Raw genomic sequence first — 25,901 nt, forward strand, 5'->3', positions numbered from 1 at the left:
AACAATGTCACACACGCATATGTACACACACAAAGCCAAAATGAATTATGATTAGTAAATTTTAAGAAATTATCTTGTGCATTTTTAAGCAATGAAAAAGATGTAGCTCCATGAAGTTCAATTGAAGGAAGATTTTCTTTTCAGCATAACTGTTTAACAGACATGAACAAATACAGCTAGCTGTGGGAAATTCTCTTGTTAAGTTATATTATGTATGAAATATTTGTTTTCTTGACTTTTACATTCAAAAGTTATTATTTCAGTTTGTCATTTCATGTCATATTTTCAGTTTAATTGATCAATGTGAGAAATATTCCTGCAGAAAGAGCACTGGCTTCTAAAGAGGTGGCTTTTCTGTTTATAAATGTATTCTGTCTTTTTCCTCTGAAGGATATAAATCAAAATAACAGTACAGTAAAAAGGGCTTGACACAAAGGCATGTAAGATTTCAAGGGGATTAATTTTTTATTCATGAAAAATGTGAAAACTCTCTTCTTTCTCATGATTCAAAAATATCTCTCATCTATTATACTTTCAGGCTATAGTTCGAATATGCATGTAACACAAGAAGAAAATAATTAGATCACAGTGATCTATTTGGTATATTCCTTCTACCCTCTCATTTCTGTTTATGATGACAATTCAGCCTATGTCATGTGACTTTTTTGCAGACGTGTCTAAAAAATATGGTTTCAGAGTGGCAGGTAAAAGAAAAGAATATCTTTTCATTTTCATATGTTAAATTAGAAGAAATTTGAACTTTAGTATCAAAAAAAAGCCTTTGTTAGCTTTGCTGATATTGGGCAAGTTAATCTAAGTCTCAGTTTTCTTAAGAGTAAAATGTGGAAAATAAAGATCTCAGAGTGTTTCTGAGGAAAGGAAATACGAAAGTGATAAAGTTCCTGACACAGCATGAAAATGCTCTAAAAGTTCAAATGCCCTTAACCCCATAATCTTTCCTAGTGGGTCTCATCTAGTTACGCTTAGATCTACAGATTCAACTTCGAATAAATCCCAAAGAAGCCTGCTGCTTTGTACAGATTCTTTTCACTAGATAAGATCTGGAATTGATCTTCCTGTCTCCCTGGGAACTGAGCATGCCATCTTGGTTCCCCAACCATACTCTAGTTTCTCTCCCATTAAGATATTTTCATTTCTTTGTTGCAATCCAGCCTATTTGTCTGGATGGCTGTTCAAACTTTTGCAAATTACCCTTCATCCATACCCAGAAGTTGTTTCCTTCCACTGGTTGAGTTTTACACTCTTCATCTGAAAAACCTCACTATCATCCTTGTGAATAAGAATAGTGACCCTACCTAGGAAGATCTCTGCTATTTCTTATACTCTAAACTGAACATACTTTTTATGCACAAATCCAAAACAGAATTCAAATGTACAATGTCACCTTTTATGTAAAAGTAGAACAATCTTTCAAACTAGTCTCCTCCATTAGCTATTACAGATTGCCACAAATAAGCAGTCAAATTGTTAAAAATCAGTCTTTTTGAGGTGGGAACATGTTCTTTTTTAATGCCATATTCTAGAGAATCAAATGCATTATTTCTTTCTCCTTTGAAATATTTATTTATATTTTTTTGGTTTCCCTGAATAGAAAGCAAGGAAAGTGTTGCTCTAGGACTCTGTGTTATTAGTCATAACCTATTATTTACTAGCCATTTGTCATATACATCCCAGTTGCTAAAGTATAATGATTTCTAATTGCCACTTTTATAACATTTGTTCAGTGCACTGACTTTCTGATCACTAAGTAAGTGTATTTCCATAAGAAAATATAGGTTGATCATTTTAAGACAAAAATGACAAAGTAGTAAATTATGTAAAACCACACAGCTAGAGGAATAAAATATCCATTTAGTTAAATATTATCATTGTTATATACTTTAGTAGATAAACTCAAACTCTCCTGGAGTTAGAAGAAGAAAATGATTTGCCTTGTTTTGCTTTTTAAAACTGTTCATGCAAATGAGTGTTTAGTGACTTTATCAAATTACTTATATAAGCAATGGAAGAAACAGTTTCTGTATTCTAAATCCTAGGAACACTGAACAATAATCCTTGAAAATATACCAGAAATCGAACAGGTACTTATTGGTGTTAAATATAATACTGCAAAAGAAAACTGGATGTAACACAAGTGAGAAGTATTCATTTTCAATAAGAAATATAGAGTTACAGAGAAGATATAGGTGTGAATTATTCTATTATCATAGAAAGTGTAGCAATTTTCACCTACTGCAAAACTAAAATAAAATACAACTAAAGTAAAGAAATAGCATCACTGCAATGTCATCTGATATCTCCAGGGAAGTATACAGAAATGATTCAACACATATAATTGATAAAGTGAAGGCAGAAAATTTTATGCTAATTATATGATATAACAAATAGTACAGTGGCATATATGTCATAAATCTTAAATTACATTGTACTTTTCATATTTATATTACTTTTTCAACTAGTAAGAAATTAGACAAGATCCCAACCTATTGTGAATATTTTACTTTTATAAGAATTGATAACATGATTCGTACACTTATTGACTCATTTATATTTTTTTCTATTAAAATCACACTATGCATGATTCTAATGGAAAAATGTAATTCTGAGGACATTTAATTTTTAGCTTCTGCTTCCTAAAGACAAAAAGTGTCTGGAAAATTATTACAATTCCTGTAAAATTCAATGAAATGTAAGACATTTTTTAAAAAGCTGCACTGATTTCGACTTAACAGGAAAAACATACTTTTTGGGAATCGAGGTGGATTGTCATTGACATCTGTTAGGGTGATGTTGACTATTGTCGTTCCAGCTAACCCTCCCAGTTGTCCGCCCATATCCTTGGCTTGGATGAGGACTTGGTATTGTTCTTTGACTTCCCTGTCCATGTTTGGCAAAGCTGTTCTAATAACACCTTAAGGGGGGAAAAAATAAAAGATAAATATCACAAACGGTGAGTTTTCCAAAATAAAATAGTTCACAACAAGAAAATGATTCTATCTAGATTCATTAGCAAAAAAACATGCTAACAAAAATTCTGTGTATTAAAAAGTGAAACACCCAAAACATCCAACGGTTAGGATATAATTAAATATATTGTGGTAATAGCCGTATAGTGAAATACTGTGCAGCATTGTGGAATATGGTTAAGGAACAATGTACTGGCTCTAAAAGATGGTCGTCATTCACTAAGTCAACCAAGTTAGACATAATTTATACAGAATGCTCCTACCTTTAAAAAAGAATTAAATTGTTAGACAATATATATTTTAGATATATAGTAAAAAAATTAAGTGATTACACTGAAGGTGAGATTTCTAAAGAATAACATCTTCTTCTTCATTCTTATCTATTTTTTGGGATACATATATATTACTTTGCTTCTTTGAACACTTGAATATCTCCTTTGTGTATTTTATTTTGTCTTTCAGGATTCCTCTTACTTATATTAGCCACACGTTTTTGTACTTAGATCTTATTAAGCTTTGCCATTGCAGGGATTTTGTCTCTCTTGTCATCAAGTTACTATACTACAATCTCTAATGGAGTGCTTGTCATTTAGAAAAATCTCAATAAGAATGATTGACCATCTAACTAGTGAAATGACTGGCAAATTGAAGGAAGGAATCTATAAATTATTTATTTATTCATTTACTTTTGTTGTGGACCTTTTTTTTGCGGTACGCAGGCCTCTCACTGTTGAGGCCTCTCCCGTTGCGGAGCACAGGCTCCAGAGGCGCAGGCTCAGCAGCCATGGATCACGGGCCCAGCAGTTCCGCGGCATGTGGGACCTTCGCGGACTGGGGCACGAACCCGTGTCCCCTGCATCGGCAGGCGGACTCTCAACCACTGCGCCACTAGGGAAGCCCGTGATGTGGACCATTTTTAAAGTCTTTATTGAATTTGTTACAATATTGCTTCTGTTTTATCTTTTGGTGTTTTGGCCACGAGGCATGTGGTATCTTAGCTCCCCAACCAGGGATTGAACCCGCACCCCTTGCATTGGAAGGCGAAGTCTTAACCACTGGACCTCCAGGGAAGTCCCTATAAATAATTTATAATCATGATATAGATGCATATTTACATAGCCTACTCATTTCCTGTTCTTGTGTTTGAGTGTAGAACTAATTTATATTTATGTCTGTATTTATATTTATATTTATTCATAGTGTAACAACTAAAACCTTCTGGATTTATTGCAGGTAAATTGTGAATAAATTTTATAACAAATTCCAATCTATACCTAATGATTTCAGGGAGAGATTGCAGAAAATTTGTCTTAAACCCATGTGTCTTTGATATTATTTCTTAAATAATAAGGCATATATGAATAACAAATTTAATATCAATTGTCAACACAAAATATAGAATCCTAAGGACAAACTGAATATACATCCTTATTTTATCTATACTTACCTAATGCTGTTCTTTTGCTAATTCAGACTTAACTACAATCTGAAATTTCTTTGGCCCTTGGCAGGAAATTGTTGCAAAAAAGGCAAGTTCCATTTTTTGCTCCTGCAGTTTTACTCATACACTGCTACTGACACCCTTTTACTTCAATCTGTTTGTCCTTTCTTCAGCTTGGATTTCTGATGTTTCATTTCCAAGTGTCTTAACTAAGATTCTTCATCTCTGCATCTCAGTGGCCTGGTCCTACATGCCTTAAGCTACATGACTTCTGCCTGCCTTATAATATTTGTATTTTCTAGATAAATGCCTGGGTTGAATTCATACTCATAATGTATTTTCCTGTTGTTGGCCAGATTTATCTTTACTCAGTTCATTTCCAGTAAGTATATTTCTTACTCTACTCAATTTCTGGTATGAAATTTTTCAATATAATTTACAAATATGTTTGATATATAAATTTTATGATATATGTATGCATATGTAAAACATTGATTCTATGAAAAAGAGAGCAAATAAACATTATCAGACTTATTTAAGACTAGAGTTTTTTTCTGATGATTTGATGTAATTGTCATGAATACCCCTAACTGCCCTGCACTCCTCCATTTTGTGTCTGATAGGTGATCTAGCCGCCGCATCCAGCCATCCTTTTAGTTTAATGCTGCTTTCGGGAGACTGTATGTTAGAATTTAGAGAGGAAAGGGTTGTGTACGTAGTTTCAAAGGAAATCTCCTCTGATAACCATGATGTGCTTCCCCTTCCCACCACCATTTTCATTAGGAACCACTGCCCCAGAGAAATAACATACGGCGTTTCTAGAATTTTTTTTAGAGTTGAATCTGGGGGATCAGACAGACAACAAAATTCATTTTGAGTAGAGAATCCTTAAATACTGTGGCCTATTGAAAAAACCGAGGGCGGGGGGGTGCGGGGAATCTCCTATTCAAAAAGTTACTCTTCTTATGGCCACTGGTTGTTTCTATACTTCCTAACATTTAAAACCAAACAAATGAAAATGGATTGCCTGGTCTTGAGCAAGGAGGAAACTTGAAAACGACTGAACTAAAGTGCTTCCATAGCAAAATGCAACCAGCCGAAGGAAATGTTACATTTTGTCACTTCAGATATTAGATTTAGGTTCAAGTATCCATCTCTATTTTTCAGTATTTGTATATAAAGTACAGCAACAACCTTGTATGATAATAGTTTAAGATTAAAAAGAAAAAACATGCATTTTATAAAACAGTATAAACAGGTACTCCACAGTAGTGATACCACAAACTTTAATTAATTTGAAATAATTATGAAATAAATCCTATTTTTTGGAAAAAAAAGAGTAGATAAGCAAGTTTACATTGAATACTGGTATGGTCTTGTAACTGATGAACTTTCGAACATATGCAAGATAATTAGAGCAAAATTAAGAATGAGAAAAGTAGATTTTATTTCTGCCAATATGAATGGAAATATATGGTTGAAAGAGTTATAACCTTAAATTAAGGTTATAAAACCTTATAGTACCAAAGGATACTAATCTGCCAGGGGATATAGTCTCCCTTTGCAATCACCTTGGTGTTATAGGCAAGTCCCTTAGTTTTGGTGGATCTCAGCTTATTTTGTAAAAATGGGTTAGATATGCTGATGAAAACTTTTTGAGATGAAAATAATGCAATACTATATATGAAAAATCATGAAATATTACATGTGATAATCAAGGATTTGGTTTTATCTGAGTTTTTTCTTGAATTGAGTGCTGAACTGCAGGATTGAAACATGGGATAGTAGATTCAGTCAACACTTGTACTAAAATATATGTTTCATTCAGGCACTGTTCCTAGGTTTAAGGGTGTAATGGCTTCCATCTGCTCCTCCAATTCCACTATATATACTTTTCTAGACTTCTCTGCTCTCTGGTTTCTGGTTACTCTGGGCCAATTGACAGGAGATTAGATGATAGAAGGAGAATGAGTTTGGGTTTTTCTTTCCATGGATCCTCCACATTCCATTCCACACTCTCTCCTGCCATGGTCTCTGCCTGTGACTCTAGAACACCTTCATTCCTTCAACCCCAGTGTGGTAACTGCATCCACTTCTTATTTCTTCTCCAGATTCGGCCTTATCCCTTATGGTTTCCCTACAATCTGCTTGCACTTTAATAAAGAGTCCTTTTATTAAACTAATCTCAAATTGCCCAACTGGATATCATCTGTTGTCATCTGGGAAAATAATTGATAGAGTCTCTGTATAAGGTTCCTTCATGGAATGTACATTTAATGGGTATGTATTCTTGTAAAGTGGTGAGGAGGTCATAAAGAAGCTTTTAAATGATTAAGCTAATTTCAGATGGTGATTGGTGTTATGAGGAAAATGAAAGAAAGTCCTCTTGAAGGTAGTATCAGAAATGTCCCCTCTGAGGAAAGACTGCAATCCCAGAGAAGTGGAAGAGGCTGACTTAGAAAGAACCCAGGGAGGAGTATCCCAGGGACGAAAAGGAGGAAAGCACTACTTCTTCAAAGCATACAAGAATAGAACTTGGGGCTTCCCTGGTGGCGCAGTGGTTGAGAGTCCGCCTGCCGATGCAGGGGACACGGGTTCGTGCCCCGGTCCGGGAAGATCCCACATGCTGCGGAACGGCTGGGCCCGTGAGCCATGGCCGCTGAGCCTGTGCGTCCGGAGCCTGTGCTCCGCAACAGGAGAGGCCACAGCAGTGAGAGGCCCGCGTACCGCAAAAAAAAAAAAAAAAAAAGAATAGAACTTGGAGGTTGATGTGGCTGCAACATACCACTGTTGGGAGGGATGGTATAAAATAAGATCACAGAGTGGGAGAGAAGTGAGATAGTGGTTTTCAAAGATAAATAAACTCTCTGGGAAGGCATCTTGAAAATCAACAAGTAAGACTACATCAAACTAAAAAGCTTCTGCATAGCAAAAGGACTAATAGACAAAAATGAAAAGGCAACCTATGGAATGGGATAAACTATTTGCAAATCAGATATCTGATAAGGAGTTAATATCCATACCATAAAGAACTCATGCAACTCAATAACAAACAAAAAAAAATCTTACTTAAAAATGGGCAGAGAAACCAAATAGAAATTTTTCCAGAGAAGTCATACAAATGGCCAGTGGTTACATGAAAAGGTGCTTGATATCAATAATCGTCAGGGAAAGGTACATACATCAAAATTACAATGAGATACTTATCACCTCACGATTCTTAGTATGGCTGTTATCAATAAGTCAAGAGCAAGAGATAAAAAGTGTTGGCAAGGATGTGGAGCAAAGAGAACCCCTGTGCACTGTTAGTAGGGATGTCAATTGGTACAGCCACTATGGAAAATAGTATGGAGGTTCCTTAAAAAAAAGTAAAAAATACAGCTACCATATGATCCAGCAATTCCACTTCTGAGTATGTATCAAGAGAAAGTGAAAACAAGATCTTGAAGAGATACCTGTGCTCCATGTTCATTGCAGCATTATTCACAGTAGCCAAGATAGGAAAACAACAGAAATGTCCATCAACAGATGATTGGATAAAGAAGGTGTGATATAATGGAATATAATTCAATAATTCAGACATGAGAATGAAAAAAATAAATCCTGCCATTTGCAACAACATAGATGAAACTTGAGGACATTATGTTAAATGAAATGTCAGACAGAGAAAGACAAAAAGCCTATGATATCATTTATATGTAGACTCTAAAACAGCTGAACTTATAGAAACAGAGTAGGTTGGTGGCTACCAGGGGCTGTGGGGTGGGGGAAATGGGGAGATTCTGGTCAAAAGGCACAAACTTACAGTTATAAGGTGGATAGGTTATAAGGATAGAATGTATATCATGGTGATTACAGTTAATATTACTGTATTATATACTGGAAAGTTGCTAAGAGAGTAGATCTTAAAGGTTCTTAGCATGGAAAGGAAATGGTAATTATGTGACCTGATGGAGGTGTGGCTAACACTACAATGGTGATCATTTTGCAATATATAAGTGTATCAAATCAACACGTTGTATACCACTTACACAGCACTACATGCCAATTATATCTCAATAAAGCTTGAAAAATGCTAATTATTAATTTGAGACTATTCAGATAGATTAGGTAGATGGATGGATGGATAGATAGATAGATACAGATAGGAAGAGATAGATACAGATAGAAAGAGATAGATACAGAAAGGTAGAATGAACAATGGATGAACGGCTGCATTCTCCATTCACTGAGGATTAGAGTCCAGAGGAGACCTAGACCACCAGTCTGTTCTCTAAAGAGCAGTCACTGTGGTTAGGTCTGAGCATGAAGCAGTCACAGAGCCCCTCCAATTAGAAATCCTCAGAGATTGTCCAGGTCGCTCAGATTACAGACCTCACATAATCTCCAGCTTCCCACTCCCTGATCTTAATTCTCTGATCTTATCTTCCACAACTCCCTCCTTTGTTCACTAGAGCTTTGTACCCTCTCTTCCCTCTGCTGGAAATGTTCTTTCCAAGACGTAACCATAAACAGCTGCTCTACTTCTTTCATATCTGTCATCAAAGTCATCTTCATAGGACTGTATTTGTCATTCCAACTAAAATTCTATACTGAATTAGTTTCCTACTGCTTTTGTAATAGATTTTTTTAAAAACTAGTACATTCTTAAGCTTTATTAAAAATATGGTGTTCATGACTACACAGATAAGGTGTATAATTTTTTGAAAACTGTTGCCAATAATGTATTTTGAGGACAAGAAGAGTTTTCAGGTTATCTTAGGTAGGAAGAAAATTTAAAGACAGTATGGTCCGACTTTGCACCATAACATGCCTTAACTATTCTTTAAGATTTAGAAGCCACTTCCCCAAAAGTTCTTTTCTCAGGAGTTTCCCCACTCCCGTGAGTCTATATCTAGTGCCCAGTAGTCACACTACATATCATAGAGTGGTATCCTAGAAAACCCAAATGTAATCTTCTGAGGACCTGATGTCCTCCCCCGAGTAGATGGGGATCTATTTGAAGATCGGCCTGATGCATCTCAGTATCCTGGCAGCACAGGACCTGCCAGGTCATTGGTTATAAATAAATGTGCATCAATTTACCCAAATCCAGGAAATCCATACCCAAATCCAGCACCACTGGCTTATCGCTCATTACCTGCTTTAAATCTTCCAGTAATATGAAACTCACAGTCTCATGAGGTGCCTGTCCCTCTTATTTATGGGCAATCATCAACATCTTTTTTTCTTAATGAAACCAAAATTCTTTCTTCCTGTAATTCATGCCATTGATAGCCCTCTGGAGCAGCAGAGAATACAGCTAGCTCCTCTTCTACATGAGAGCTCTACAACTTCCAAAAGGCATGTATCACATCCGCCTGGAGTATTTTCCTTTCAAGACCAAAAAGTCTTAGTTCCATCTGCAGATGTGTGCATTCCGTGGTTTCTAAAATAAGGCAAGTGGAGTTCACACAGAGTTCTCGTGAAGTGTGACAAGGCAGAATACAAGGGAACCATTGTCTGCGGTACATTTTTAGTCATGTAATTTTACTGCATATATGTAAAATATTACAAAAGTGATAATGGCACGTGTTGTTTAATCTTAATAATTGTCTATTTCCTATTTCACTCTTGAAGAAAAAAAGAGCTTCTGTCTTTATCTCACCAGCACTGACTCTAAATCCTGTAAGACTTTTCTCTGAATTAAAGTCAAAGGCATGCTGAGGCCATAAAACATTGTAAATATGTACATAGTAGTTTATATAAAGAATTAGCCCAAAATATAAAGTCTGACCCATGCTTTAATTTCACTATGGGGCTTTAAAACACTAACACATTTTTTTTTTAAAGACTGAAAAGAATAAATATCAGTCGGGGTGGTGATGTTTTATTTGGGAAGTAAGCTTGAAGATAATCATCTCTAATCAAAAGGTGATAATCGAACTAAAAATCTTGAGAAAGTGTCAGTTCTCTCAGCACTTTATCAGATTTCCCAAACAGAAGCTAGGACAGAATCATAGAGCGTGAAGTATCAGGATAGTGGATAAAAGAAAGTAACTCATGCATGAAATCCCATTCTCATTCAATTGTTTTCATATGAATCCTAAAAATGCACATGTAAATACGTAACATAAAGACTTATAAATATGCACTTTTGACAGTGCACATAAACCAAAAGGCACGGATGAAAAAGTTCTGGAGATGGATGGTGGTGATGGTTACACAATGTGAATGTACATAATGTCCTTGAATAGTACACTTAAAATGGTTAAAATAGCAAAATATATATTTTACCATGACAGAGCAATTTAAAGTTTATAGATTTTTTTAAATGTTGAGATAAAATAGTATTATCAATATAATGCTTTCTCAGGTGGAGCTCAGATTATTTAGAAAAATCAACATATCATCACCACATGATACTCCCAATAGCAATATCTAGTTATCCAACTCAGACTAGATTTTGAAATCGTTTAGGGAAAAATTCAAATACTTTAAAAGAATTTTAAATGTAAATTAAGTCATGAGATCAATCAAGTTTATAATAAAATCAAGTTTATAATAATGTTTGTTTTCCTAAATGAAATAATTCTATTATCAATGCTCTGGAAATATTTAGCATCTCAATTTCATGCATCAAATAAAATACTACAATACCTCTTTAACATTTTATAGATTATAAGTGTTTTTCTAATGTATCATAAATATTAAGTGTAAAATATATATAATAATATAATATGCCAATATGACAAATATTTTAGTGTTTTATAAACATTAAGTATAATAAGGATCAATGTTATTTAATGTTTTATAAATGTATCTACATTTCTGTTTTTTTTTATATATTTAATAATCATTGAGGCATATACATGAATGCATGCAAATTTTAAGTTACAGTAAACATTCTCTTAGGTAAGCCAAATAATTGCCAAATTAGCCAATTTTAAACTCAATTCAGGGCTTATTTCATAGAATGCATCAATTTATATTATTTATAAATAAACCTGCCATATTTATACCTTGGATAGAGGTGCTAGGAATGCTTGTCAAACAGCAATGTCAATGAAAACCTTTAAAAAAAAGTTCTCATTCCAAACGAATACTAAATAGTTATATTTATCTCTTCATAAATACTTAGTCACCAGAAGTTTTGATAGAACTCTTCCTTTAGAAATTATTTTAAACTGGTTTCTACACTCAAATGTGGAAAATTTTAGGTAATATTAGTTTTTCATGCATTTTATTTAATAACAGCAAAAGGAATCATAAAAGGAAGCTATATGGGGGCTATTTCTGAGAAATTGCAATTATCCTTGAGTTTTGATTTATTCTTACCTACCACAAGGTGATAAATTTGACAAAAAGTCTTCTTAATGGTTTCTGTGCATGAAGAACTAGTTATCATTCTATTAATGAAGTGCCTCACCATCCACTCTTTTCCTGTCTAGTGGTCTGGGGCATTGTTAGTATCAAGACTTCTGTCTCCAGTGAAAATTAATGCTTCAAAAAATCTATTCCATAGTTCATGCCAGAATTGTTTCACCTTCAGTTCTAAATAATAAGCATGATATAAAAATATAAATACACAATTAGAAAAGGCATATTATAAATATATATACTCTTCTGTAAAATGATACTTTCTGAAGGCATTAGAATTTATCTAAAGTTGATATTGAACAAGTAAAGTCAAGGGGAGGGCAAGTAAACCCTTCATGTAATTGTTGTCTGTCCAGTATTAATTTGACCAAAGCAATTATATTCTCTACCCACGCTTTATGCTTCGATTCACCTTTGTGTGATTTTTATCTTGCTTTTTTAGTTAGGTATGGTCTCCGTCTATAGTTATTTTTCCAATATTAAATCTTTGATCTTGCTTCTGCCACATTTATTCTGAGTATATAAACTCAGCTACTCTATATAATTAATCACTAAAACTTAGTAAGCGTACCTAATACTAAAAACCTCCCTCCTCACCAATCTCTAGACACCTTCCTTTCTTTTTCTCCCATCCTTTCTGTCTGTGAGAAGTGCTTCTCAGAGGCTGAAGTGATCTAGGAGACAGATATTGTCCTTACTTCTATTTCTGTTAGATTCCCAGTTATGGTAAATTTGGAAAATGTAACTGTATAAGAAAAAATAACCCATAATGTTCCCATTTGATGAAAGGATGTATAGTATCTTAGATAATCTCATTATTTGTCTATACATTTGGCCTATTGCACAAACCTTCCTAACTCCTCTGGAGCTTTGTACCATCATAAACTTCATTGAAAACTTCCCCAAACTTTCTTATCACAATTTTCCCTTTTTTCCACAAATATATGATTTTCCCAAAGCTAAACAACAATAGCCACCACAAAACTTCCTCAATACCTATATTGCCAAACATTTTCTTCTCCTGTCTTCACTGCCTACTTCTAGAAAATAACTTACATTTTAGGTGTAATCTCCCCATTACACACTCACTCTTAACATTTGACCCCCTGGCTTTTGATCTCTGATCCTACTTCCAAACCAAAAGAGCTTTTTTGTCCTGAACCTTTCTGTATTTTCTTCAGCACTGAAGTTCCCTTCTTAAAGGACTAATGTTGTCCTTTACAATCTATTCCTTTTCAAGTTTACAAAAGTGAGCAGCTCCCAGCCTTGTTCCGTTCATTTTTGATGGTTTCTGGCCCCCTGTTGCCTTGATGAAAAGGGTGAGAAGTGAGGACAGACAGAATGGCAGGTTTAGTTGACAGAAAATTTGCTGGTTCTTTATTTTCACTTAATTGACCTTATGTTTCCAAGCAACATCCATCCATGGTTAATTATTAACTAACCTATATCTAATTGGTATTCCAGTTCCCACACACTTCTGAGGAAGTATAAATTTTGAAATGTTTAACCCATTTGCATGTATAGTGTTGGAAACGAATACCCTTCAAATCAATGTAGCTCTTTAAAGATCTATTTACAAATTTTAAAAGTAACTTATTAGTCCAGTATGTTAACAGTTTATTCCATTACTTTAAACTGATGTGATAAACAGTATTGAATTTAATCTGCGACATGTTATGTATTATATAAGAGTTGATAAAACAACTGTCGTTATGGAGTTTCTGCTTTAACTGTGACACTGAGCTTTGATAACTGGTCAGCATGACTGGAGCTCCTTAAAAACTATCTTCACTCAAAAACAGATTCTCTAGAAACAGGGGGAACTTGTTTCATTTTAAAGGGAATACCAAATCGTCCTGCATGTTTTCCTGCCCTTTCTGTACTTTCCATAGATTCCATAGATTTGAAAACTGGAATTTCAATGGTTTGACTTAAAAACGAGACTGGCTTCAAAAACATAAACCAGAAGAATTAGTGATCTTGGGGTTTCAAGTTTGTCAGCCCTCTTCTTTTCCCTACTAGAAGCATAAATCTATATTTTTCCAAAGTCACCATCCATAACCCCATCTATAAAGATAGCAATAGAAACTCCATAATCTTGGGTTGATTAGGCCCAAAACGGAATATAATTGAACCCAACCAAGAAAAACTGAAATAAAAAGCTATTTTAGCTAGAAGAAACAAACAAACAAAAAATATTCCTAGACTTTGGAAAATTTAAATCATACAAGGAATTCCTAACTAACAAATTTGGACTTGGCATATATGTGTAAAAAGGTTTATATTTATACCAAGTTCAATCTGAAAGAAATAGCTCTGCAGCAGCAAGGTAAGATCCTATCTTCCTTTGCTAGATGGGGAGCACATTGAATCTTTATTGCAGTGTTAGAATGGGAAAGGGAGGTGATAATGTTGCCTCTAATAAAAAATTTACCTGTCTTGGGATCAATAGAGAAATAAGGCTGTCCCTGAAGAATGCTGTAAACGACTCTGGCACTGTTTCCATAGGTTGGGTCATCTGCATCCGTGGCCTTGACCTGGAGCACATAAGCACCTGGAAAATAAGACCATATGATTCTAGCATCTTTGTTTTATAGAGCTCAAGGTCATGTCTTTTATCTTCTGGACTCCATTTTCCTTTGGAATATGGCATTCCTTAATTCAGTGAGTATATGAAGTCACTGAGAATAACTGAATTATTATAACCAAAATGCTGAGCAACAATATTAGCTGTTAGTACAAGTGATACCTATTTTAAATATCTATTTTTAAAGCTGTGTCCATTTCCAGTAGCTAGGTCATTGACCTGAAAGTCATCACAATAGATTTATTGATTTGTACACCAAAGAAAACATGACACCGCTTGCATTAGCTCATCTGCTTACTGTAGATGCTTTACTTGCATGATTAGGATATCAATAGAAGAGCTAAAAGGTTTAAAGGCTTACTGAACTTTAGAGGGGTAAGTAATTTGCAATTGCAGCTTAAAGATCAACAATTACATACTCATTTAGGAAGCCTTTAATTAGGACAGAATATTTGAGAAAATGAGGAACCGAAAATAATTGCAATTCTAGCTAGAGAAGCACCTTTATGCCTCAAGACTGAATTATTCTGTGTTCACTGACATAGGAAAACTTTAAAGACAATCCAAATTATCTGTAGCTTTTCTCATCTCTTGACACTTGGCCATATTATTTATGTACTAAGAGAAGTTGACGGGAGATTTTTTTTTTTTTTTTTTTTTTTTTTTTTTTTTTTTTGCGGTACGCGGGCCTCTCACTGTTGTGGCCTCTCCCGTTGCGGAGTACAGGCTCCGGACGCGCAGGCTCAGCGGCCATGGCTCACGGGCCCAGCCGCTCCACGGCATGTGGGATCTTCCCAGACCCGGGCACGAGCCCGTGTCTCCTGCATCGGCAGGCGGACTCTCAACCACTGCGCCACCAGGGAAGCCCAATGGGAGATTTTTTTCAGCAGTTTTGTCTTACATATTCCTAGTCATAGTTAAGTCTTCCTCTAAGAAATTTTTAAATGAGTATCTCTTCTTAATGTCCATTCAGTGTTACTATTCTGAATTGAGAACAAAGTAGAATCAAAATTATCAAATTCAGTATAAATAAAATAATATGCTGCTGATGAAGGAAGGAAATGCCCACTGAGCATAAAGGGAGAGAAATGTGCATCCAAAGTTGCACAGTGGACAGAACACTCTTCATCTCTTGGAGGCATTCAATGTAACTGTCAGTTTGGGGAATGCAAGATTGCTCCATTTACTCACTCAGGCTTTTTTCTTAAGACAGTGCCAACCAGGAACAAACATAATCTTAAAGGTTTGTTCTAAAAGCTAAGAGAATGAACCATCTTTTCACCTCTACTTTTTTGTTATATGAAGTGTTAGAATGCCGAAAAAGTAAGAAATCGTAACTTTCAGTAGACATTCAATGTCAAATGCTTTATCTTAAGGTGTTTTGGTGAATCCTAGTTATATCAACAGATAAAGCATATGTTTTATGACAACAGCCTTTCCTAGGAGAAGACACTACTAGAAGGAAAGTAGGGAAACCTTTTTTTTTTTTTTTTTTGGCCTCACGGCTTGTGAGATCTTAGCTTCCTGACCAAGGTTTGAACCTGTGTCCCCTGCAGTGGAAACTCAGAGCCCTAACCACTGGACTACCAGGGAATTCCCGAAAGTAGGCAAATATTTCTAAGCTGTGAAGAATGATAACTGATATTATTCAACATCATCCATCATCATCATTTTCATTATCATCAACAACAATATTTGCAGCATCTCTAATAATTATTGGACAAATAAGCATTGGTAGGCATTGGGGACCTATATTAAGGATTCATCAAAAGTATGTCCTCCTTAATGATGTAAGAATGAACAGTTGCAAGACTCAATTCCCCTCTTCCCTCCTCTCTCCTAGGTAATGATTTTTCCCCCCAGAAAAATCACTTACCTAGATCTTCATTATCACTTCATCACACATGTGTTATACAGGTAAAGTCTACAAATATTGAATAATGCCCAATTCTAGGTATAAATATTGCAGTTGAAAAGCAGTGAGTTGTTTTACTCTGAGGATATATTTGAAGAAAAAAGTATTATATCTTCTAGAAAGTATGTAGTAACAAATTTAATAAACTTTGATCTAATGGTCACCATATGCTCAATGCAGAATACATTTTTGCTAAGTATATAGAAAAAATATTTTCCAAATGTATATTAAATTCTTTATGTTAATAATTTTTAAGCTCAAATGTTAAAGGAGTGAATTAAGAAGTATTCCCATAAGTTATAGAAACAGCAGATATGCATCATTCAATTCCACTTTTGTCCAACTCAAAAGGATCACAGGATAGCAAGAATAATGACACTTGTTTCATCCATAGTAATATCCATGATATAAAAAATTATATACACTGAGTTACAGTGGCGATTAACTCTGGTTTAGTGAAAAAGCAGTTTCTGATGTAAGTTATTTAAGAGTTTTTGAGCTACCTCTATATGAGTTTATAAGAACACAATTAAACAACATTGTATCAGCTTGTTTTGTTTACTGGTCCACAGCTTTCACCAAACTAATGCAAAAGAGAGACTTCATACTCCCTTCATTAAGAAGATGCAACTAATTGTCTGGAGCACATACATCTCCAAAGACTACCTTGGTAGTGCTTGTGTAGCACACCAGTTCCTGACACTATTAAACACTAAATACCCAAGAGGTAGGAGTGGGAGGTTGTGGTTGAGGCATGTTTGATATGAAACAAGGAAATAATACAGTCAGTGAAATCCACAGAAACTGGAGTAGTTTTCTTCTCTGTAGCCATCATCCTGGAGTTTATTCTATCATTGAAACCCAGGATGACAATGTAACCACTCTAAATGTTGAAGTCCAGAGAGTTTTAATTATCTCTCCTCCCTAAGTTCTATTCCATGCACATGATGTGGGCTCTGGAGCCTAGAGAAAGTAAGCCAGCTTTCTTTCATAATGCAACCACACATGGCCTACTTCTGTTTGCTCATGCAAGATGTGATATACTTTATTTGATTTCATTAAGATTAATATTCTCAATGGGGATGAATTTTAGAAATAATGACACAATGTCTGCATTTCACAATGAAAGAATAGAAGCCCAATGATGTTAAAATCATTCTTATTGATACTGAAAGTCATTCTCATACAAAATAGTAGACAGGTGGTAATAGAACTGAGCCCAACTATCTCATGATTTCAGCTAAAGTAGGCATAGATCTGTTGATTCATTCATTCTTCCTTCAGTCAAGAAATGTTCAGTGGTCCACACCATGCACCAGGTACTATTCTCAACATACAATAAAAAATAATATGCTACTTAATTATTTTCTGTCAAACACCACTTCCAGCATGACAGGTTTATATTCTACATATTTTTTTTGCATTTAGGGTATTAAATAAACAAATTTACTAGAAATACACTGAAAACATAATTGGATTCTGTTGAATTTATGACCTCTTCATTTTTTAAAATTTCTCAGATGTATAAGGACATTCTATAAATTGAATATGCTTTTTGTCTTTGCCCTGCCGCTGTCTCAACTGGTTTGAATCTTCGTTCTCACAACTGCAGGACTCCAGAGCATTCTAATTGCTTCCTCTTCCAGCTCCTTTTACACAGGAACATCAGAGTAATTGTCCTATAGCATGAGATTGATTAAGTTACTCTCATTCATTTAAAAAAAAGTTAGAATTAAAAAAGAAAAAAAAACTTCGAATGGATTTTTATTCCTAATGAAAGAACATTATCTAAACTCACTGACATGCTATGACTAGCATGACATGAATGGGTTTCGATATCCCTCCCAGATTAATTTCCAACTGTGCTACCAGGGACCCCATGCAGTCACGGTACATACTTATTTACTGTTTATTTGAGGCTCTTTCACGCCTCTGTGCTCTTGCCCAGGTGATCCTGCTGCCTGAAGGACATTGACTTCCACCATCTGGAGAAATCCGACTCACTCCTGATGTCCCAGCTCTACTGTCACCTCTGTGAGTCCTTGTTTTTCTGCTCCCAAGCACAGATAGTTTGTCCACTCCTGTGTACTCCCAATAGCCTTAGTACATTTTGATTTTTTAAACTCTACACATCATTTGTTCTTCTCATGGAATACAGAGTCTTTTACATCAGAAGCCCTTCCATATTCATTCTTTGTACATCTAATGTCTGTCATAAATTACATCCCAAATAAATGTTTATTGGTGAATCCTTGTAATACTCCTAAATACACACACAAGACACAAATGCAATACACAATACTTGAAATGGGCAACCTGGAACCTAGTTATGGCCTTTAGAGTTTTTTTAACACTAAATTGAGAACTTAACTTGTCTTGAATTTGTAATGCACATCTCTGTTCTCATTTAAGAAAGCAGAACCGGAAATGAGTGACATTACATTTAAAAAATCACATAAACAAGATTTAGCCACAAGTTGGAACACAAATCTGATGAAAGTCAATATACATTTATTTGCTGAATAATGTTAACCCTTCTCAGGATTGATGCATAAACAGGAAAAGAAATAAAAATATAATGCAACATATTTTCTCTTTGCTTCTGCCTTATGTATACACTGCATTTTAATCAAGAAATAATACAGAGTTAAAAAGGTATAGAATTATAAATATAATACACTTTCTTTCCAAATAAGATTGGAAAATAAATGTACATTTTATCCCATAAAGAAGACATTAGGCAGCAGAGAACTGTAAAGCAGAGAGGGTTTCAGAAATGAGTCAGATAGAGGGAAGCAAATGAGGGTGTGTGCACACATATGACATACTTTACAGGCCTAGGTTACTATAAGACATTGAAACTATAATTATAGTCGACTTTACACAGTAAAATTAAACATACATGCACAGCAGGTGAGCTTACTCTTTAAGGGAACTGGGTCTTTATCAATTTTACATTAGATTTCACTGCACTGCTTATGAACACTTGTCTCTTAGCTCCCTTCTGTTGATTCTCTCTATATTTGTAAAGTTGTAAATGGCTCCCCTGTCCTCTTTATCTTCAACCAGGGCTGCATATAAGACATTTACAAGGATTATTAAGGATACCAACTCCTGGGCCCTCATCAGAAAGTCTAATTTAATTATTCTTGGGTGGGCCAGGTATCAGAAACACTTAAAAATCTCTGCAGGTAAGTCTGATGAGTAGCCATCATTGAGAAGTCCAGTCCTACACACCTTCCCTAGGAGATTCCTTCGATTAGGAGAGGCTACATTGCTTGCCATTGTGTTTACCATCTTTGCCTCTGGAACCTTAATACCTAGGTTTGAATCCTAGATCAACCACTAGGAAACTGTGAGACCTCAAGCAAATTACTTAACATCTCTGTTTTAGTTTCCTCATACCAAAAAAAAAAAAAAAAAGAAAAAAGAATACTCGTTTTATAGAAGTATTTAATCAGCTAATATTTATAAAGAAATTATAATAGTTTCCCACACAATATGTGCTATTTGAGTATATGTAAAATAAAATAAATACATATATACTCACTTTTTGCTCTCCTGCATCACACAGAGGGTGACAACTCCCAAACATATACACTAGTATGATTCCTGTCTTTAAGTCCCATACCTTAATATTTGAATATTATTTGAATATTGAATACTAATCTGGATTTTATCTCCTGTATGTTAGAAAAATGTGATTTTGAGATGTGTGTTTAAAATATATTAAAATGTAAACAAGTGGACTCTGACGATATTGGGTCACTTTATTAGAGACACAAGAATGAAGAGTTTGCATACTTATTAAACCTGCCTGAAGTAATCAGAAATTTTAAGGATCAAAAAAGACATATACCAAAAAAATCCTCCAGGATAGAAGTTATGCTCCCTTGACGTGTACTTCCAGGATCAGAGCAGGCAATTTGGTTTTCTCTGCCACCAACTCTGACTCTGCTCAGCCTGGCCTCAGAGTATCCTCTGGCACATGTAATGCTGTGACATCAACTTGTGATTTGTTATTCAGTCCAATGATCCAGAAGCACTCTAAGGTTATAAAACTTGCTTCCCAGATAGTCCTAAATATTTTAGATTATACATATTTACACCTTGTGATTCAAATGTACTTTGATGGATAAGTGAATCCATTTTAATGAGCACTTTCTCTCTCTGTTGTGTGCCAAGAATTCTATACCACAAACACCAATACAAACCCTAATGTCTGCTCCCAGCAACACATAACTGAACTCTGACTTCTAGTGATGGTACAATGTTGTCTCCTTTGTACTTAATGTAATTTAGAAATTATTTTCACAGAAGTTGTCATTGGGAAATTCCATAGAAATCATGAAAAAATGTATGAGCTTGGAATTCATTCACTCAATGGCTCTCAGCTATAATTCAGTAAGGTTTGTATTTTTGCTGTGTAGCTTTATATTCTTAAAGGATAAAGAAATTACTTCTGATTCAAATGCATTTAGCCAAGGTACTAAGGACCAGTTAATTAGAATTTATTTAAAACACACCTAACACACCTGAAATTATTTGTTTTTATTTGATTGGATGATTCTGCCATGTTAAGGGTAAGAGAGATCTATGTATATATGCATATATGTATGTATGTATCTACTCTATTATCTGTATCTATCTTCCTAACCATTTATCACTTTATCTAGTTTTAGTAAAAGGAAAAATGCAAACTGTGTATGTATGTATGTATATACGTATATGTGTGTACGTGTGTGTATACACCAGAAGTCAGAAGTATTGAAACCTAGAACCAGTTCTGCGATTAAATAGGTAAATGATCCTTTGCAAATTATTTCACTTCTGTAAGGATAGTACTGTAATTGTAGTGGATAATGTAGTAATCCTCCACAAAAAATTAATCCCACCTAATGGTAGGAACTGTTCATATACATATTCATATATCACTCTCTCCCTCACACTTCAGTATACCTTACAAGGAACTTGACTTCCATGGATGCATTTGGCTCAAGTCTAAACTAACAAACATGAACCTTTTTTTCTGGCTAATAATGATTGGTTCAGGAATGTAAATATAACCCATTTCAAGCCAATAAAACCAGAGGAGATATTTGATAGGACCTTCTAGGAAATGTTCTCTTTTTCTTTTTCTCTGCACTCTGGTGCACAAATGTCTGGCTGTAGTTATTTCAACATTTGGGGGAAACATGACTGGAGACACACACACACAAGAGGCCACACACACTTGGGAATTCCAGGAAAGGTGATGGGGAGTCTTGACCCAACCTGCCTGAACCTATAAGCATTTTGATGATTTGAGACCATACATCCCTTTTTGTATGAGATTGTATACTTGGTGATGGATTGGGGTTTTCTATTACTTCCGAATTAACAAAATTTTGGCAAGTCACTTAAACACTCTAAGCCTCTGTTGTTTCAAATTAAAAATGGGAGTACAAGTAGTAGGGTCCTCGTAGAACTCGTTCATGAGTTAATGCATGTAAATTGCTTTGCATAGTAAATGGCACATAGGGCACCCACGTCAAAATGGTTGTTAAAATTCTTCAACTTTATGATGATGGGCTACGATTTCCTTGTTTCCTTCTAATTCCAGTAACTCTTTCTGCAAATTGAAACAGAATCCAATCTTACCTCTTTTTTAAAATAACTTTTCCATTATTGCAGATTAGTCTTTTGGTTACAGGGCTTTGAACGTATCACGGCTCTGTCCAAATCCTTCGGTGGTATGTTATGAATCACTACACACAGTCTGAACTCTTTCAAAACCGTTCATAGTCTGATATCCATCTGGTTTTTTTTTTTTCATTCTAAACCTCAGCTCCTCAGTTTCTCCAAATCTCCCTTCTGGGAAATATGTTTTATCCACTGTTCAACAAAACTTAAAGCTCTGTCAATTCATTTTTGGGTAAGAACTCTGAGCCTCTCAACCAAGAACTGGAAACATATTTGAGTTCCATAAAGAGTTTGCAAAGTGTACATTAAACAATATATGTAAATCACCTGCTTCTGGTTTCTTCCACTATTGGCTCCTTCCTAGCCACTTCTCACAATCCAGTCTACCACTGGGTGTACTACAGACAAACTCATTCATTGTTTCACTTCCACAGAATACTTCCACTGGCTCCTTCCCTTAGTTGAAATCTTGCTTTCTCCCGAGCCTAGTACTGCCTATTAGCACATTTTAGGCCCACAACTGCCTTCCTTCAACTTTTCAGTACTGCTTCTGATTAACTGATCTTTTCTACCACCAGTGAAAGAGACTCCTCACGTCTACTTGTCTTCTTTAGGGGCATTGAAATTGGTTGATGCAAATCTCTTTCTTCAGGTTGCTTCCAGCTGTTGTTGGCTTCCTCAGCATCATTTATTCTTGGCTCTCTTCTTTCTTCCTTGATCACCATTCCTCAGTCTTCTTTACACACCCTTTTCCTCTCCCTGCCCTTTAAAGGTTCATGCACCCCAAGTTTTGTCTCTCATCCTATATACCTAACTCTACGGTATCACTCATATTTGCCTCCAGGTGCTAGTGACTGAACCATCATTTATATTTTCCAGTTGCTTAAATAACAAAACTACCAGTTAACTTGACCAAGATACATCCAATTTCTTGGTTACATTCTAAACTTCTTTTTAAATCACTTACTGTTTACATCCATTCCAGTCCCCTTTATTGACTAAACATTGCTAAAATGTGTTTGTACTCTTCATTCTGTCACTACTTTTCATCAAAATTTTACTGTTTCTTACCTGGATTATGACTTTAAGATATTAATAATCTCCCCGTTACCTCTCATAATCACCTACCATTCACCCTGTGTACTTAAAGCCACATTCATCTCTCAGAAATGCAAATTTGATTTTGTCCTCAGCATTATTTCTAATGCCTTTTGTGAATCTGCCTTTACCTACATTTCCAGGTTTATCTCTTATGAAACTTTCTGTCTACTTTTTGCTGCCTCAGTACAATATTATTTCCCTAAGACATAGCGCTACTTCATATCCTGCTCTTTATACATTGGGTTGTGGATATCAGAAAGGTCTCATTTCACCCAGGTGAACTTCAGCCCAAATTAAAAATTGGCCTCAATAACTCCTCTTCCAGAAACGCATTTCTATATGCTCACAGAGCGTCATGCCACGTCTCTCATGCTTCCACGAGGCAACAAGCACGCCATACAGAGTGAAGACTGCGTACTGTTCTTTTTTAATTCCAGTACCTATTATGGAGCTTGGTGCCCAATAGGTTCTTAATAAATTTCTCTTGAATAAGCTAATAAAAAATAAATGATTTTGGCTTAGAAAATATTTTTGATTAGCCCATGTTAGAATTTTCCAGTGAAGCCTTTATTACATCTCTTGACTTGGGTCAAAAACTCAATGTCCCCTGGTCTTAACCTTTATGGCAGTGATGCTGTTTTGCTGTCTGTTACAGAAATCAAAGGAGCAGCTTCAAATCAAAAGTGACTTTAGAACACAAAGTGGCAAAAAAATACAAGAAATCAATTACTAGCATGTTAGTGATCTCGACATATCAAGCCCTGCTAAATCTATCGAAGAGTGTATGATTCTATTCCCAGTTTTAAGGAAGAGAATAAACGTTTGTAAAAGCAAGGACTGTACTGAGTTCATATCTATGGAAAATTCATTACAATAAAGTCCAGAACTAGTTCTATCAGTTCCCATTACCTGGAATCCAGTGATCTTGATTATTGATTATTTCACAAACTCAAAAGATAGGATGATGCCACATGACTGCAATATTTAAAAGTGCTCAAAGATAAACATATATACTGATAGAAAGCATGTTCAGCTATAAAGTAGCAGTAATTTTAGCCATTATTGATTAACTAATCTTAGCTAATAGAGAAAGATGTGTTATTTGTGTGTAAGTACTGTGATTTAATATTTAGATTTTGTTCCTTTTGTGTTGCTGTGGTTAAATGTTGCAGTGATTTAGGCTGACATTTAGTTTTAGCAATTTTTAAAGAAATAAAAGACTTAAACACTTACAATACAGTACAGTTGACCCTTGAACAACACAACTTTGAACTGCTTGGGTCTACTTATATGCAAATTTTTTCAATGGTGAATATTACACTACTACATGATCCATGGTTGGTTGAACCCAGGGATGTAGAACTGTGGATAAGGAGGAACCATGGATACGAAGAGCCAACTATAAATTAGACCCAGATTTTCAACTGCATGTAGGGTAGAAGCCCCTAGCCCCTGTGTTGTTCAATTGTCATCTGTACTTATTCATTGTAATCCAACTCATCAGGGTAGAAATGTACTGCAGCTAAACAAAATTCAAACTTTACTAGGTTTCATATGTCTTCTAATCCAAATTCTCTCAACTGATGTGCAAATGACAATGGAAAAGACAAATAATCTGGTCTCAGTTTATTCATCTATAAAATGGGAGATTTGGAATAGATGTCTTTAGATTCCAGGATATAAACACATGTAGTAATTCTAGACAAAAGACCCTGATTAAATTGATAGTTAATAAGATTAAACTTTGATTGATTTATCAACTTTATTTTACTTCACCTAAGTTTTTATCAAATTGTCACTTCATATAAGTTTCTCTCCTGAGAATGGAACCTATGATTTGAATTTGAAAAAGTTATAGATATCTTTCTCATGGTAATGTATGTTTTCATTTAGAAACAAAACTTTAAAAGTTGGATGTGAGTTTTAAAACTCATCAATAAAGAAAAATAACATATGTATTATCACGACTTTATAGGACAGTGATCTGTTTATTAACCCCTTTGAACTTTCCAGAGTAACACATAAAAAGAAAGGTAAAAAACATTATATCACTAAACTATAATTTTAATGCATACTGTATGGAACATTGAACTTATTACCTGCACAATATATGCTAACAGGGAGACATTCCTGTTATTTAAATTGGTAAAATTTGATGCTACTTTAAAATACATGCTTGATGAAAAAATATGTCATAAATTAACTGTGCCATTATTTTCAAATAAAAGCTATATCTCAATTCACTTATAATTCTATTATTTATCATGAGGTTTTTTCCATCTTGCTAAAATTATTCCTTTCCCATATTTTGGTGAATATATTACTATATGGAGTTTTCATATACAGTATTTTTTAAAAAGCTTTCAAGTTGTAAGCCAGCCATAAAGTATAGTGCAGATTAAAAGACAAAAAGAGATTAAAAGCCTAAGAGACAGTGAGTTATAGCTAGATGGGATTATTCATGAATTTATTTTATGACCCAGTTGAGGAGGCAGAAAAGAGACCAAATGAAAAGTGGGCAGACAGCAGGAGATTATGCTCCAGAAGCACAAGAATATTCAGAATATTACAGTCATGTATTCGACTCATTTGATTTAAAAGTTAGATTGAAAACTTGGTGAAGGGCAATTTTGCTGGGTACAATTATGAATTATGGGTTTGTGGTATTAAAAAAGAAGCTGTGAGAAGATAAATTTCAGGAAAGGGTTTGATGTCCTTGTTTGTAAAGATTTAGCAGCTGGACGGAAGTTCATTTGCAAACCAGAGTCCTTAATGCATGCTGGGGCTGAGATTCAGTTCCAAGTTCTCCTCTTACTTCTTTAGAGCACT

At 34.9% G+C, this 25,901-nt stretch overlaps 1 protein-coding gene across 2 annotated transcripts in view; it reads right to left on the reverse strand.

Moving 5' to 3' along the window:
- The window catches only part of CDH12 (cadherin 12), a 274,173-nt gene that overhangs the window by 75,531 nt on the left and 172,741 nt on the right, over positions 1 to 25,901 (reverse strand). The window contains exons 3-4 of one of the 2 annotated variants that reach the window (XM_065874328.1): positions 14,222 to 14,341; positions 2,765 to 2,932 (exon numbers count right to left, since the gene is read on the reverse strand). In XM_065874328.1, the coding sequence (XP_065730400.1) occupies positions 2,765 to 2,932; positions 14,222 to 14,341 (288 nt within the window). The remainder of the gene's footprint in view (positions 1 to 2,764; positions 2,933 to 14,221; positions 14,342 to 25,901) is intronic. The other variant, XM_065874329.1, reaches the window with a different exon arrangement.

The sequence above is a fragment of the Phocoena phocoena genome, chromosome 3 (genome assembly GCF_963924675.1).
Source record: "Phocoena phocoena chromosome 3, mPhoPho1.1, whole genome shotgun sequence".
Classification (NCBI taxonomy): domain Eukaryota; kingdom Metazoa; phylum Chordata; class Mammalia; order Artiodactyla; family Phocoenidae; genus Phocoena; species Phocoena phocoena.